The sequence below is a fragment of the Pipra filicauda genome, unplaced genomic scaffold (assembly GCF_003945595.2).
Source record: "Pipra filicauda isolate LSUMZ 115617 unplaced genomic scaffold, ASM394559v2 scaffold81_size6448238_pilon, whole genome shotgun sequence".
Classification (NCBI taxonomy): Eukaryota; Metazoa; Chordata; class Aves; order Passeriformes; family Pipridae; genus Pipra; species Pipra filicauda.
The window spans coordinates 4,522,551-4,539,002 of NW_024104998.1; the positions used below are offsets into that span (position 1 = coordinate 4,522,551).

At 37.1% G+C, this 16,452-nt stretch overlaps 1 protein-coding gene across 1 annotated transcript in view; it reads right to left on the reverse strand.

The window, feature by feature from the left end:
- Window positions 1–5,412: 5,412 nt before the first annotated feature.
- Window positions 5,413–16,452, reverse strand: part of XKR4 (XK related 4) — a 218,857-nt gene continuing 207,817 nt past the window's right edge. The window contains exon 3 of the mRNA XM_027749023.2: window positions 5,413–8,635. Within this exon, the coding sequence (XP_027604824.1) occupies window positions 7,689–8,635 (947 nt within the window). The 3' untranslated portion in view covers window positions 5,413–7,688. The remainder of the gene's footprint in view (window positions 8,636–16,452) is intronic.

A 16,452-nucleotide genomic window follows, 5' to 3' on the forward strand; every position in this document is an offset into this window, starting at 1 on the left:
CAACTATAGATAAGCTACACGTGCAGCTTTGGTGCCCATAAAAAGTCTGCCTGAGCTCCAATGAAAAACCAGGTGAACGTGGCCACAGCGTTAGCAGTGCATTAGCACACAGTGCATTAGTAGACCTGATTCAAGGCAGCATGTAGAGATTCAGGCTTTGTCACAGTGCTAACCATGTTCATACGGCTTTTGGAAGGTGAGCAGAGTGATTTTGCTTCTTCCCCAGATGTATCCTGTAGACATTGCTGGATGTAGGCAATGGCACTGAATGTGCTCAACAATTTCAGCCCTCGACACTAAAGGGACTGAACATGTCAAAATACTAGAAGTATGTCTACATTGCACAGGATAACTTTTATGTTTCCCACAAAGAGGAAGAACAGCCTCAAAATATGAAGCAGGGAGCATTGCCCTTCTCCTCAGTAGTGTGCAGCCCTATAGCCTTCCCCTGAGAGATAGTAGCTAAAGATATGAATCATTGCTAGTTGAAGAGATAACTGCATCTGGCTTTCCCCTTGGTCTCTGCTTACCACCAATTTACTGCTGGAAAAGCAGTCATGGGTATTTCTGTGCAAAGCTCCATCTGATAGCACCCCAGAGGACCCAAGTCCTTCAGGTAAAATAAGCAGAAGAATATGTGCTCAGGGGATCCTGGCAGGCTTAGGTGGGAGATAGGAGCTGAGCTACCTTGTACTGTTAAGACCAAGTTGTTTCTGACCAAGCCCAGGAGCCAAATTTTATGTGGTCGAACATCTGGCATTAAAAACATTCAGGAACTGCTAGTTAGTGCAGTTTGGAGGATCACAGTATTAGTCTGAGGCCCCCAATGTGCCTGTGCAGACCTCTACACGTGTGCTGCAACGTGCTGGGTATCTGGTCCCCGAGTGTTGTGGCTTTCATCCAGCTCATGCGCTTGATTTTTCTCTCTCTGGGCTCTTTGGTGCACGAGGTGGGGAAGGGAGTGCTGGACTACGACCAGGCCTTGCCCTGAGTGGACTCGTAGCACACAAACAGTCTATGTCTTGCCTTAGTACTGTGTTATGCCTCTGAAATCTCTTCTAGACATTCAACTAGCAGCTTTTTTACCTTGAGGAAATCACTTACTAGCGAAATTCTGTTTTTCAGTTCCTTTACACAGTATATGGCTGAGTGGACACACCTATTTCATGCTAAAAAAGCTTTTGTGAGGTTTAGTTCAGTGCAGTAAACAATGCCAAACTCAACACCTGGTTAAAAGGACGTGGACTTTCCTATAGCAGAACAGACCTTGTGTAGAAAAGCTGCTAGTATTCTTAGGGCTGCAGCTTGCCTAGAAGCAAGATCCAGAAGCAATTGCTTCCAAAGATATCTGAAATAAGAGGCTGAAATCTACAGACAGAGAAAATGTACCCATAGTCATTTTATCTTTCTTTTTATGAATATGACATCTAGTTACACTGACAAACCTGTTATATTTTTAAGTTTATCCCAACCATTCCTCGAAAAGAGATTTTTGGTTGCACTTTAAAGTTTCTTTGCTGCTTTTTTTTTTTTTTTTACATTGCCTTGTATGTGAAAGTTGAGATTTGATCCATTAGTTGGCCACTTATATCACAATTTCTTGTAAATCTCTATCAATGAATACAGCATGTATAACTCTGTTGTAATTATACACAAGCTTCTCTCTGATGTCTCTGGTTCATGCAAATCACCCTGTAAATGTGCTGAAGAGGACTTTCTGCCCTGCATCTTGCACACCTGTCCTCTTTGCCCCAGGATTCGGAGCAGGCATACATATGGGTACATAAGATCCGTTGCATAAGATGAAACCCTAAGCATTCAGAGCAAAATGTATGTACTGGAGCCAAGTACATACATTTAGAAAATGTTCTTTTTAATGAATGTGCTGGTCAGCAACTGGCTTTTATAAGAATCACTGGAAATGACTGGTTTCAGAGGAATTTTTCAAAGTCTTCTTAAAAGGATCACAAAACAGCAACTGTGTCAAAGTGGGTATATTCTTAAATGTTTGAACTAAAAGGGAAAGAAGAATAAATGTTTGATTCATGCTGAGCTAGCACTAAGTTTAGACTATGTATTTCTGGTTGAGCCAAGTGACATGCAGGCTCTTTGGAAAGAAGCAAATCTCCAGCTGACTTCAGTTTGGAGCAAGGAGGTGAAGACTTCCATTGCTGTGGTCTGAATTCATGCAGTTGTTCACTCAGTACCAGGGGCCTGATTTTGTCGTATCAGTGAAGACATCTCACAAAAGTCCTGCACTGAGGTCACTACTGTAAAACAAATTGTGCCCAGGGATCCCTCACGTGTTAAACGATCTGTTGATCAGTGACACTATTCCCCTAACTTTACATGAGCAAGGCTTTGTAATATTCATCTGTCTCTCCTGTAATGAAGTCTGCTCATACCAGATGTGAGAAATCATCTCAGAAGTGGATTGCTCAGCAATCTGCAGCCAAGTGAAAATAATGACAGAATTTGTTTCAAAAAATCACTACATGTAAACTGCAGTAATCTGTTGTGGTTTTTTTTTTTTTAATTCCCAGATTTAAAAGAATCTGTTCTTATTTTGCATTTTATCTCTTTTATCAGAATAAAGAAGAATCAATTAAACGTCATAATGAAAAGACATAGTTCTATAACAATGAAGGGAGGATTTCATGACTTAATGTCTCTGGTATATAAATGGCTCTTTGCCATTTACTCTATTTGGCTTTCTGCTGAGAGCACAGGCTTCATGCAAGCTAGTCTAATTGCTACAATTAGCAAAATTAAACGGCTTATTGTGTGTTTAGACAATTCTTCCCATGTTCTGCTTTGTTATGCTACAGAATTAGTAATTGCAGTGTTGGGCTTGTAAATTCACGGACACGTGTTGCAATTATTTTCATCACACACATCTTGTAGGGGCTCAATGTAAATAAGCTCATTTAAATAGATGCACAGATGCAATTTACTCTGCTTCCCACCATGCACAGGAGCAAGAGAGGCGGCAGCAGGACCACAGAAATCTGCTGAAGTCTTTTATTTGGCACTGTGCAGGCAGTGCAGGGGGTGCAAAACAAATCTCAGCATCTCAGTCACTGTGGATTGCACAGCTTCAGGGATGGAGCAGAGAAATGGCAGCAGCGGCTTTGGGAGCTGAATCACTGGCAGAGCCAACTAAAACTCAGTGCAGCGCCACTTTTAAGGCTGTTAAGGAGTTATATGATCAAATCACAAAGACTTCAAAACTGTTTGTGTTCTAAAAAACCCAAAAGGCTGGTTGTGAATATTTGCTGGCCAATAAAAAGTAAATGAACATATTGCATGATTGGAAGTCCCTTTCCAAATAAAGCAGCACCTTTACTTTTACTACAACTTACGAATTGCTCTTTTGGGAAATAATGATGTGTTGGCTAGACCATTGTATGTTTTAAACTAATACGGGTGTAATAGCTATTCACCACATATTAAAAATTACATCTCCAATAAAATTGTAATTTACCCTCTCTGCTTAAAAGTTTACAAAATCAGGCAGATGAGGCCTAGCATTGAATTTTGGAAGGAAAATTTTCTCCAGTGTTATAAAAATTAATTAATAGAGAATTTGTTGTTTTGTCAATAAAAATGTTGTTTATATGTCATCAAAGCCATATAGCCCAAGCACAGAAACATTGTTCTAGCACAAGAAACATATTTAAATTGACATAAGCGAAATCAGAAATTACTTTTTTTCATTATTAAATATGCAGGAAAAAGGTATTGCACATATTTGCAAAGAATTTCTTCAGAAAAATTATCTTATTACAGAAAAAATAACTTTTAAAATAAGACAAAAATTTTATGTTACATTTTTTATATGTTTTCTGAATGAACCTGGTATACATTATCTCTTCTTTATTAATTAGAGTAGTGAATAGTAGTTGAATCGCCTTTTCTGTAACAGACAAATACAGACCCTCAAAAGTTTAGGACCAAGTGTTTAACCAGATAAGTTACCATTAAATCCATTGGCAATTTTTTGGTTTCAGTAGAACAATGCTTTCATAATTCTTACTTCTAACAAAGAGATGTGATTGCTTTTCTTTACCAGAATGTGAATATGAAAATATGAACATTTTATTTTCTTGTATTCTGTAATGAAATTTAGAAGGCCTGATTTTTTTTTATTATTTCAAAAGCAGAAGTTAATTTTCTTTACAATTTTTTGGATGGGTTTTTTTTTGTTTTTTGTTGTTGTTGTTGTTGTTGTTTGGTTTTTTGGATTTTTTTTTTTTGCTATTGCTGTCTTAATTGAATGTTATTGATTTTAAAACTGCCTGTGGTAAAAAGAATAGTGCATATTGATTATTAACTCTCCTTAAGGCCATCATGGAATTTCAACGTGGATGATGTTTAATCTTGGCAATTTCTATAAAAGGTTCTTACAGCTTTTAATGTGACTATTCACAGCAATGCAAATTATGAAACTGTCCACGTAGTCATCTGAGTGTTAAGATTTCAATGGCCACCCTGTTCTCAGTGCAAGTATCACTGATGTTATGAATGTAACAGAGTAAGATTTTGGAGAGCAAATTTTGACAGTGTATATTGATTTCTCTCCATCCCTCAAACAGTGAGACTGAATTCTTAGGACAAGATGTATATATATAGTGCTGTGCATATACATATATATATATATGTGTATGTGTATGTTGCTCTGCACTCAGACCCTGCAGTAGTAGTTTGCTTAAGATAAACATTTTTACAAACATTATTTAAAAAAATCAAAAATGCTGAGAGAGTAAAGAAAGTAAATGCTAGGCAGGAAAACCCACATGGATAAATAATACCTCTGTGTCCTTCCTTCCAAAACCAAACAAGAGCAAATCAAACAAACTCACCCCAAACCTTCTTCAGCAACCTTGCAAAGCAAGCACTGGTGCAGACTTTAAATTTCATACGAAGGAACGTTTCTTCAATTCTTTAAGCCCTGACCAAAGGGCTCACAGCTCTGAGGAAGAGCAAGGGCATGAGAGGGACAGCAGCACAGGACAAGCCTCACTGACAGCCGTGATGTGCCCCTCTCCCCAGGAGGTACCAGAGGGTGGGTAGAGCTTGCGAAGGCTGCCCACTGTGCCTCGTTCAGGCTTAAATTTCTGACTTGTTAAAGCAGCAGCAAACACATTCAACTGTTTCCAGAAGAAACACATCTTGGATCACAAAGCTTACCATTTGCCTTGTTTGTAAAGAAAACCAGCAATTTTCTTGTGCGAGCTAGCGTTTGATTCTGGAGTGAAGGCTCTACTGAATTTGACAGGACAAAGGACTTGCTTCAAAAACCTTTTTTTAGCAGTTCTTGCACTGGTATATTTTTTGACAAAACATGAGTGCTTTTCTCTGAATAATTAGCTATATATTCATGGAGAGAAGGGCAATCACTTTGTACAAAGCTTCAGGTTTGGACTATCAAAAAATTGTTTTATTTAAAAAATTATTATAGAGGCAGTTGGCTACTGCTTAATTTGAAAATACCTAAGAAACCCTTGAAGCATGGGTGTTTTCTGATCTGTGTAAAGTTCCCTCTGCCTTGCAGATTCCTGCACTTTCACAGATTTTTTTTTTTGTTTTGAGGAACTTGCCCCAGCAAAGAACAACAGGTATCGAACATTTCACTAATAAAAAAAGTCAACATTAAAAATGGCTAATTGAACGCATACAAATAAACATAGTCGGTGTAACCTTGGCCATTTCATAGTACAAATATTCGTAATAGGAAAGACTGAAATTAATCCAGCAGCATATACAGCAGTGACTACACTGGATATATCTGACAGTGAAGATTACAATACCAATCATCAGGTCTTCTCCATTCTGACAATGCCATTTACAACAACAACTCTTCAGTTCTGCTTCTCTCTCCTAAAATGGATGGAAATAGTTATAGCAAATTTTTTCTTATGGAATCACTTGGTGTCTTTACAACCCACTTACATTTGAAACAGGATCCACAGTTTATAGGGTATTCTAAAAGTACCCATGTAGGCTTTCATATAGCATTACACTGCAAAACAAATCCATAATGTGTGAAAACCAGGTTTACATCAACCTGAAAAAGCCATTTGATAAAATTCATGGACCAATTCTTAAAATCTAAGCTATAAAGAGAATGAAATGTATTAAAAGATTTGAGGTTTATAAAAAGTAACCTTTTATACCATATTTTTAGTTTACAAAAATATCGAAATAATCCATGAGTTTTTCACTCTGCACCAGATTTAAAAAAAATACTATCAAATTTTGACTTGCACCTTTAATGCATTTGAAAGCACCATCAGGGGATACTTTTAACATGAAGGATAATACCATTGACTAGATTTAGGGAGGTATTTAAAACCCAAAAGCTTGCAGCAAAGCACTCTATTACAAGAGATTCAATGTAATTTTTAAACGCATCTGGACAAAAGTCTTGAACAGGCAGAAGAGACTCTTCCACATAACTTTCTTATACTTCTGTGAATATACTTACTAAGAGGTGGTTGAAAGCCTTTAAAAGACACCACTTTCACCTTGGGTTGGGAAAAATCAGAGCTGTCTCTACATGTTGAGAACTTGTTTGGTCTTCCCTGCTTCTTTTTCTGGTAGGGCTTGTGCCACTTGTTATCTGTCCCTCAGGCAATATCAACCTTGCAGTTATACAATGTTTGGCACTAGAAGGGTATGGCATGTCACAGTCTCTTGTCACCCCTGCATACATTCACACACTGAATCATGCATTCTCAGTCCTGAAACAGAGAAGTCTCAGTGTGTTCATCTCCTTGTAGCTTCTTCTGAAATGTCTGAATGGGGTCCTCCAAAAAGTTTAGAATGTGAAAACTATACTTCCCTGTTCTTTCACTTTTTTTTTTTTTTTTTTGCAAATTGAACACTGAATCATGATTATCATTTAATGTATATCACTACATGTTAGAGCTCCTTATTTCTTCTGAAAAGCAGAAGTGAGCTGCATAGGATTTCTGCTGAAAGTAACATCAAGAAGTTAAATTTTATTTTAAAAAGACTTTGAAATTCTACAGAAAACAAACAGTTCTGGTAGTATTAATTTTTATGACCTAATTAATCAAAATTTAGTTTACTTTCCTTTGACAGCCTTACAAACATGATAATGTATCTTTTTAATTAAGAACTATTTTGCATACCTAACCTAACCTTAATGGTTGATTTATGGGAGTGTTGAAAACTATTATGTTCCTATTTTTTTCCCCAGAAAACAATTTTCATAACAGCAACACTGTGTGCTAGTTTTGTTATTTTTGAAAAGGTATGTTTTTGTTTATTTTTGCCATTGATTATGGAAATATCAATCATTAATTTCTAAAATAAAATGCACTACTGGCTAAAGTTGAAAGCTCTTGATTGGTTGTAAGTACTGTGCAGTTAGAGTTTCATAGCAGCAAGGGGTCGTGGGTGAGTTTCCCCAGCTGAAGTAACTGATCTGTATGTGTGGGTCAAAGTTTTTTTAGGATTTCAGATGACGCTGCTGTATCAGTGTCCTGCAGACAGACTGCACACAGTGGATCAAATGATAATCATGATGATAGCCAGACTAAGAACACTATAGCTTGCTTCTCTACTTGTAGTACATAGTTTAGTTATTCCTACAGCCCTACTGTCAACCCTTAATTTGGACTGTAACACTGGAGCTTCTTCAAGCCGTGTTTTTGCTTTGTTTACAATGTGGTTTCATATTCCAAGCGCTCCTGGATAAGGGCATCATCTTTATACTGTAGCCGTGGAGGAGCAGGGGAACATTCAAATGCCAAGATTGCCTTCCTCAGGCTCCTGTCCAACACATGTCTCTCCCATGCTGGGTACCTGTTCCTGAACAGATCAATTTTAATGACAGACTCCTCAATCCTTGGTGGCCGGGATGAAGGTGTGGATGGTGCGGTGGGTCTCACCTGAAACACAGGCACACACCCATCCCTCTCTGCAAATTTTTGATCCCGCTCGCTTGTGACACTCCGGTTGTTGGAGATGGACCTTAGCGTGCTTGTGGCCACTTCTGGGGGTAGGGTGAAGGCAGTGGCAGGGTCCTCACAAGCACAGCTTGGCGACTGCCCAAACCTTGGTCCATTGGGGTGAAAGAAGGCATAGTACATTAACATAAAAACGATGCCTGTTAAAAAGCTGCTGAACACTACACACAGTGCTGGTATGGCAAATGCGTCAGAGATTTGAGGGGCTTTGTACAGATACCAGAGAACACTCAAGGCAGTGTTTTCTAAAAGGATGACAAAATAGTAAATGAAAAGCCTACAGCGTGTCCTTCCTTCCTTGACATTGAACCAGCTGAAGATATAGATTATCCCAACAACCATGTCGAAAACTATCTCCTCCCACTTAGTGATGCAAAACTCTGTCTCGCAGTGAACGATCCAGAAGGTCATGATGCACCAATGCAACACGATGAAGATCCCAAAGTACAGCTGGAAAACTGAGGCAAACAGAGCAAAAGTAATGACCCTTGCTGCAATTGTGAAGAAATGCCAGCAAAACTGGATTATAACAGCCATATAACTGATGGGTTTCTTGTCATCACGGGAGTCACGGAGGGCCTTTTGGTAGGAAGCCAAAGCCCAGGCCAGGGATACGAGAGATGCTGCAGCAGTAAGACCTAGGAGGAAACAGGAGATGCAGTTAAGGCATAATTAGTATGTCAGTGATTGGCTGAAACCGGTGAGATCCTTACCGCTTTAAATACGTTCTACATCATTGACATAATAAAACCTCTTCCTTCTCCTTCAGCTCAGAGAAACAGACCTCAACAGCTGAGATTTCATTGCCCTTACAATGCTGGATACACAAAAACGTGAGGGGCCACCAAACCACACTCTGAACCGCTTCTCCAGCAATTAAACATTTGAAACAAATTAACTAATTCGCAACTTTGAGCAAGTTGGAGATGGGTGTCTCTGTCAGCTCTGTGATTTAATGGGACCTGCTGTCGTTATTGTTTTCAAGAAAGAATATGAATTTTCTGATTTTGATAAATCATTAAGGAAATCTAATATAAAGCAACTAAGTCTTTCTAATTAAAATGTCAGCATCATATACATATAAAATAAATCAATAACAATGTGACCATAATTCTGCATTTTAAAAATAAATTTATGTAACTCTTGTTACATGAAAATGTAAACTGACTGCTTTACTCTTGCTAAGGGAAAAAAAAATGCCCATTTTCATATTTTAAACAGAATTTTAATAAGTATAAAATGTCAAAACTTATTTTCTTTCAGCTGGAAATTAAATTTATTTTAGAAATGTTGGAATTGTCTACTGAATTAAAATTCTGAGTAAAGATGCTCCTAAAGTAGGGGTTTATGATTAATACAGCAATACAGCCATTCTATCTCCCATACATCACAGAACTGCCTACTTACAAGGCCCTAAACTATAATATTTTGGTAAAACTTCAAAATTATTTAAAGAATTGAATATGAAATTATGTCTCATAAGATTTCAAACATTAGTTCTGTGAAAATACAAAAAAATACAAACATACAAAAACTGTAAAACAATTATTTTTTAAAAAGACCATTTAATATTTATTTTTAATGTGTATTATTCTTTTCTCCTCAAGGGACTTTGACTCTTGTCTGTAGGTAAATTAAAAAAAAAAAAAGTTAGTTTGAATCTAATTTTTAAACTAATCTGTTACTTCCATACACTGCCAGAAACATACCTTACATTTCCATTTCAGAAGTGGCATAGTTCAGGATAATTATTCAAATGCTTAATACTTACACAGCATTCTGATAGAAATGATAATAATTCTTCTTTATAGAAGATTAATTTTTATTTACTTACGACTCATATCAACCTGCTTTGTATGGAAATGGGATTTGCAATTGAAATGCGAAATCCCAGCCTTTCAAGCGTATTTATTATTTAAATAAAATTGCAATAAATGTATACAGAGGAAAAATGTATCAAACAATTTATACTTAAAACTGGTTTATTACCAAGCCTAATTTTACATACAGCTAATGAATCAATTCATAAGTCTCAGCATCCCAGACTGAGAGTTTATTCATAGACCATTTAAAGATAATGATGCTTCAGCTTATTCTATTTCTAAGCAGTTCCTTAACTTTGAACGAGTTATTGAAGTAAATCAAACTGACATGAAGAAAACATTTCTTTTGTCTGCTGTTAAAAGCTGTTTAATCATTTCAACAACCTTTGGTTCTGGATGTATAGCCAGGATTTTTCTTCCCTGTTCAAGAATATATTACTTAACTATTACAAATTTTATGAAATTTTATTAATATAGGATGGTAAATTTAAGCTGAAATACATATTGCTATTTACTTCAGAAAAAAAAGAGGCTATTTTAAAACAGAAAAATGTAGGTTATGGAAATACTACCTGATTCTGACGGAAAAAATTCTATTTGAGCAATTCACCTGGATTAACACATCAAGATTTTGCTCAGTAAGTAGTACAGAGAGATTAATTGCTTTCAGGAAGGGTTGCATTTGCCAGTGTTTCTCCCTCAGTCACCGGCAGGGTGCTAATAATGTTGTGAGCTCCCATGAATTTAAAATATCTTTGTTTTAAAAATAATAACAAACAATCAGCAGAAATATAGAGCAAACTTAGGATTCCAAGGAGAATTTTTAACAAAACTTCATCATTTTAATCCCCACGTAGATGCCTGGATGACAAAACACCAGCGTTACTGCTGGAATCCTCCTTCACGGAGAAAATAAGCTATCAGCAATGAAGACAGGAAGAAGACATGGTGTAAATTGCTATTTTCATTTCTGACTTGTATGCATGTTTTCTCACACTGGGCTGCCCTTCTGTGTTTGTTACCTCTGAAGACAACACTACGATCTGAAAATGTAAGTTCTTGTTTTCCTGTAGGAATGTTTTAATTATTGAAAAAACACAGTTCGTTTCCCTCATGAAATGAAAAGTTTGGAAAGGTAGATGAATAGGATAAAGGGTAAAAGAATCTTTCAATACAAATGAACCACTCTGAACAAAAGTTCAAAAATAGCATTATCAGCACAGGAAAAAATAATGTGAGCAAGAAATCCGCATGTTTTCTTTGCAAATGTAACTTTAATGACCTCACGCACTCCCCCTGAGGTTTGTAGAGATATCATCAGTTTTGCATTAGGAAGTGTAAAATCATTCAATAATGCACACAGAATATAATGGTAAATTCACAGGAATTTCCAGTGTTCTAATGCTAATTAATTCATAGTCATTGCTGGGACAGAAAGAAGCAAGTACAATAGTAATGTAATTCTGTTATTTAAATAGTCATTAATAGCGAATCATCCTTTGCTTTTACAGAACAAACTCAGGGATATTGGGAAACAGGAGAGAAAGGAGACAAGGGAATGTACAAAAGGAAAGAACTGTCAGTTAATGTATTATGTATCTAACCTTGTGCTATTGGCAATGGTGTTAGGGATATAGAATTAAGATAAGGTTAAGCACTTCACAGGCTCCATCTGTTCCTCTTTATTGACGAGACTAAGCACTAAAGAATTATTACAAGTAAATTAATAATGAAAACAATAATGTAAAAGTGATGCAAATGGCAGTTTGCTAATAAATGTCACTATATCAATAATTCACTGGGAGTGGTCAGAGATAAAGTGAATTATTGTAGCACTGAATGGATAATTCATTAATTAGAACCTATTAATGCAGTTGCTGAGTATGTATTTGGATAAACCCCTTTATCCCTACTTCAAAAGAGGAACTAAAATAAATTCCTATTACTGTCAAATCAAAACTTTAACAAGTCAGGAAGTTAAAGTCTGCAGTCAGGAAGGCTTATTTGCCACCCAGAAATGTACAGAAATTGGATGCGATCTGTGGAGCCACCATTCATGAGGAACAAGAACCAGCTTTGCTGCTTGCTCAGCTGCAGCCTATGTACACTTTTTGGGTGCTGCAGCAGCTTTATGGTGTATTTGACAGTCTTGTATTATGAGAGTCTTGTATTTAGAGTCTTGATCTCAGTAATTAAGATTAAATAGCCATTCCCAGTGAATATATACACAAGCAAATGTATGCTCATCCTTTACAGACTGTTGAAAGAACAGGAAAATTCTCTAAAATGGCCTTAGGAAGCACGAAACATGTTCCTGGTTCTTTCTTTTCTGAAGCTGAACCTTCAAATATTTTTCCACAGTATGTGATTTGGTCTCTAAAGTTCTGTTTGTAAAAGGAAAGAAATACAGGCTTTGCATAGGTAAAGCATCACTTTACAATTTGCATCAGGCAAATGATGCTTTTGTCTGTTTCTAAAATGGACACCTGACATACTCTAAATAGCAATGAATGGGAGTGGGATTGTATGTACCCACTTTGCAGCTTAGCCCATCAACAACAGTCACAATAGTGAGAAAATAATAGATTGTATCAAGACAACTTTCTGCTAGGAACTAATTATAATCTGTTTTGAGTGAAAAATACAGTTTAACCTCTTTTGTTCTGTTAAGGGTCTGTATTATTTAATTATGTTATTTGTATAAAGGAATGACAACTTTTTATTACAGATGAGTTTCAGATATTCTTAAGATAGTACACTATCTGTCTGATAAACAAAGAACAGAACTGCCTTGACTGAATTATAAATTTAATTTTTCCCACGGAAATTATTAATTTCTCCAAGATGTGTTTGCATTTTATAGAGTGCGGCATATCCATACTGATAATTTAAATATAAAATTTGATACACTACAATGAGCTACACCTCCTTAGAGACAAGATAAAAAACCCACTAACATGACTTTCACAAACGAAAGCAAATATATGTGAGGGAAAAGAGAATGTACACAGAGATGAATACATTCACAAACGCAAGATTTCAGGGAAGCAAGCGAGCCCAAATAACTACAGGAGAGCAAATGAAATTCTTCTCAACAGTATTTGTGAGAAATCTGAGTGAAATATTTTGTTCATGGGCAAACCAAATAGAATTGCTCACAACACATAGGGGTTTTCTATATTACATCTCTGCATGGCAATTCACAACTTAGTTGTATCTTGCTAACACCTCTACCTTTCCATGATATCCCACAATATAATCTTTAGACTGGAGTGTAGCTGAAAAAAATACAGGTCTCATTCTCACAGTAATTTTATTTTACTCCTAATTTGTACTTGAGATAGTAAAGGCATATTCAAATCCATAAATCACTTTTTTCTAATCACATCAGTCCATAAATCCTATATAGCATAAGTACAGAACAGCTTGAGTCAGCTGGAAAGCATATAAAGGGATGAACTGATCACAGAAAATGCTCCTTAGCATTCAACCTGATTTCAGAAATCAAACTACTGCCAACTGTGTCTGTCTCTGCTTCATCCTTCCTTTTAAACTTGTGCTCATCTCACCGTGCCTTGGAGTAAACTTATCTAAAAGCAGGAATACCAAATGCAGAAGGACATCTGGGCATGACAACATTTTCTGGGTTCTGGGACTATGAAACATTACTTTAAGAAAGCCTATTTTATGAGTTTCCTACTCAGCTGGAGAGGTGCTGATAGATGCATCCAAGCTTCCAGGTGCTTCTCTGAACCAAAGCCAAGGTTCTCTAATATTTGAATCTTAGTCCTGTAGGAAATAGCATATCATGACTGCATCCCTCCAGCTTCAGAAAATGCCTTGCTGTATTTACACAGCTTTTGCTATGTTGCTCTGCTAGAGATTCACATGGAGGCAGGCGTGCAAGCAGCTTGACAATTGTCTATGGGTTTCTGCACTAATTCTTTTATTCCCATACACAGTACAGCAATGTATGGCATGGTGTACATACTGTGCTTCCACACATGGTTTAGTACACAGGACGCTTTGTATGCTTTAAGGGCAGCTTTTGATGACATCAAGGACCATAATGTCCAGGTCATCAGTATGTGTTTCATGCTCATGAGTTTCACTCCCTGACCAATACAGTGAGATGAATCTTACCTTTTTTATGCTTTCCTATTATCTAAAGGGATAACAATATAAACTCTCCCCCTCACCTGGGTTATTCCCTCATAAGCTTGTTGCCAAGATAATCCTATTACTTTCCCATGTCAGCAAGTTTGTCATATATTAGCTGCCCTAAATCAAGATCAAAAGCATTCTGTTCAACTGAAATAAGCTGCCTGAGGTCAGAAAAGGACTTTGTTCTTCTTTTTTAAGTGCCAGTAGATCTGATTCTGTCTAGATAGAAATGCCACCCTACTGTAACATTCCATTTCTCTAGTTTTACACGCAGACTGTTTGCTACCCACAAACATGGGACTGTCAGTGTCTGAGGATGAGTCTCCAGTAGTTCACATTTCCAGTTTTTGCCACAGGCTGCATTCACAGACAGGGATTTTCAGGGCAGCATAGACGCTTTCATCAGCTTGCCAACATTCAGCTCAGCTTTCTCCCACAGTATACCGAGGTAGGGTAACAGCATAAGGGGTGACAGGAACTCTTCCTTGTTGAAATTCAAGTCATTATTATGCCTGATATTACTTCTCGTATGTGTTATGTAATTACCATAGAACATGCTAGCATATATAGGAATCCCATGATTCCTCTCAGCTGCTTTCTATAGATAGTTCTGGTGAGACAGCTTCCAGCTGTTTCTTTCATTTGGCTCACGACAACAACTTACCATTGCCTCGGAACTCTAGAAACATTCTATATATTAATGTTACTTTCAACCTTACTTATTTTACCTACTCCTATTTTTTTACCAGCAGTGGTTTGGATTCTGCATAGAAAACCCAGGTCAACTGACAAGAGTTTGGCTTACTGCATGTATCTTGAGCAGATTCTTAGGGTCTGTACAAGACACCTGTCTAATGATTTATCTCTTGCTGCACTCAAGGTAATATTCATCTTAGCAAATCTAACTGTTAGACATAATGTTGAGAAGCTTCTGCAGAGCAGCAATCCTGGTCATAGCTTTAAATACATGAATGATAGTCATAATTTTATTTCAAGATAACATCAAGAACAGTTCCCCTTTGCCTTGCCCCTAGTTCCAAACTAATTCTTTTACCCAAACTTTGGTGTATTTCAGGAGTTCTCTTACAGACTATGAATCAAATCAACACAGATAAAGAGAGTCAACTTGCCATGCAGGGACAACAAGAACCATGAAATCATTTTGCCTGTTAGGAATCCAAACTTAGACTTCCGTACTTTTACAGCTAGACTCGTCTGTTAGGTAATTTGGTAACTTCTATTCCAGTGAAGTATGTGCAGCACAAACATACCCACTGACTCCAGGCTCATTTCCATGATTTCTACATTTCTTCTTAGGCTTTCAATGCCTCGAGGTTGCTGCAAGTAGCTTACAGAAATCAAGGGATTATCTGGAGAATGCAGCAACCCCAAGCAGAACAAAACCCCTGCCATTAGCTCTTGAGAAGAAACATCATGACAACATAATGCTAAGCTAAATATAGGGCACCATCTATGGGAGAAGGCTCCACCTGCACTGCTCTGTCCAATGTACTGCGTATATGGACACCTTCCATGAAGTCAGTACCAGCTGCAGTAGCACTTGTCCCTGCCACCCAACAGGAGAAAGAGAAAAATATATAGTTTACTATATTATACTATACTTTATACCTGTAAAAATCCTGTTAAAACATAAGTTTTGAGGAAATGCCTTTCTGTTGATCCACATTTTTGTGATTCTGCCTATACTCTTCTGTTGAGCTTTGCTTAGGCAGCTTCTGAACAAATTTTATCCTGGTATATTTGAGTGATTTGTAGGAACCAGGCACACAGATTTCCATTTTATGGCCACTAATAAGATCAACTGGAACTGTTTTATTGGCAATACTTTGGAAAAATATTCAAGTAAAAAACCCACAAAAGATGTACACAGTAAATGCCATTTAGATGATTTTAGTCTTCTATGAAAACAAGTTTGTTTTTTTTTTTAGGAATATGCAACTTTAAAAAAAAAATACACTGTACTTAGCCTACAAGAGTGTTTAAGAATGAATAGGGAGAAAATTAGTATTAATATTTGTTTCTTTCGTAAAGTCATTGTATCACTTGTCCAAAGGTTTGTATGCTATCCCTCCCAGCTTGCAGGGCAGGGGCCTGCCAGACCCTAGTGGCTGTCTTGGGGCTGCTGCAGGTGTGGGCTCAACCCACACATCAAAATATGGTAAGAAGTTAAAACTTCAGAATAAAAACACTCAAAGCAACAATACAAAACAAGAACTGAAATGGTACAAAATTTGGAAATAAATCTGTTGAAGTAAAAACATGGTGGTGCTAGAAATAGTATTGGTTTCCTAATCAATTCTCCATAAAACTGTTTTCTAATGTACTGGGTGTCTATGCTCAAGTGCTGGCATGGAGACACAGGGGGTGGCCTCATGAGGAGAGGCCAGGGACCTGCATCATACCAGACACAGATGGTTCCAACCAGTTTCCAGCCAACTCCAAAGTGA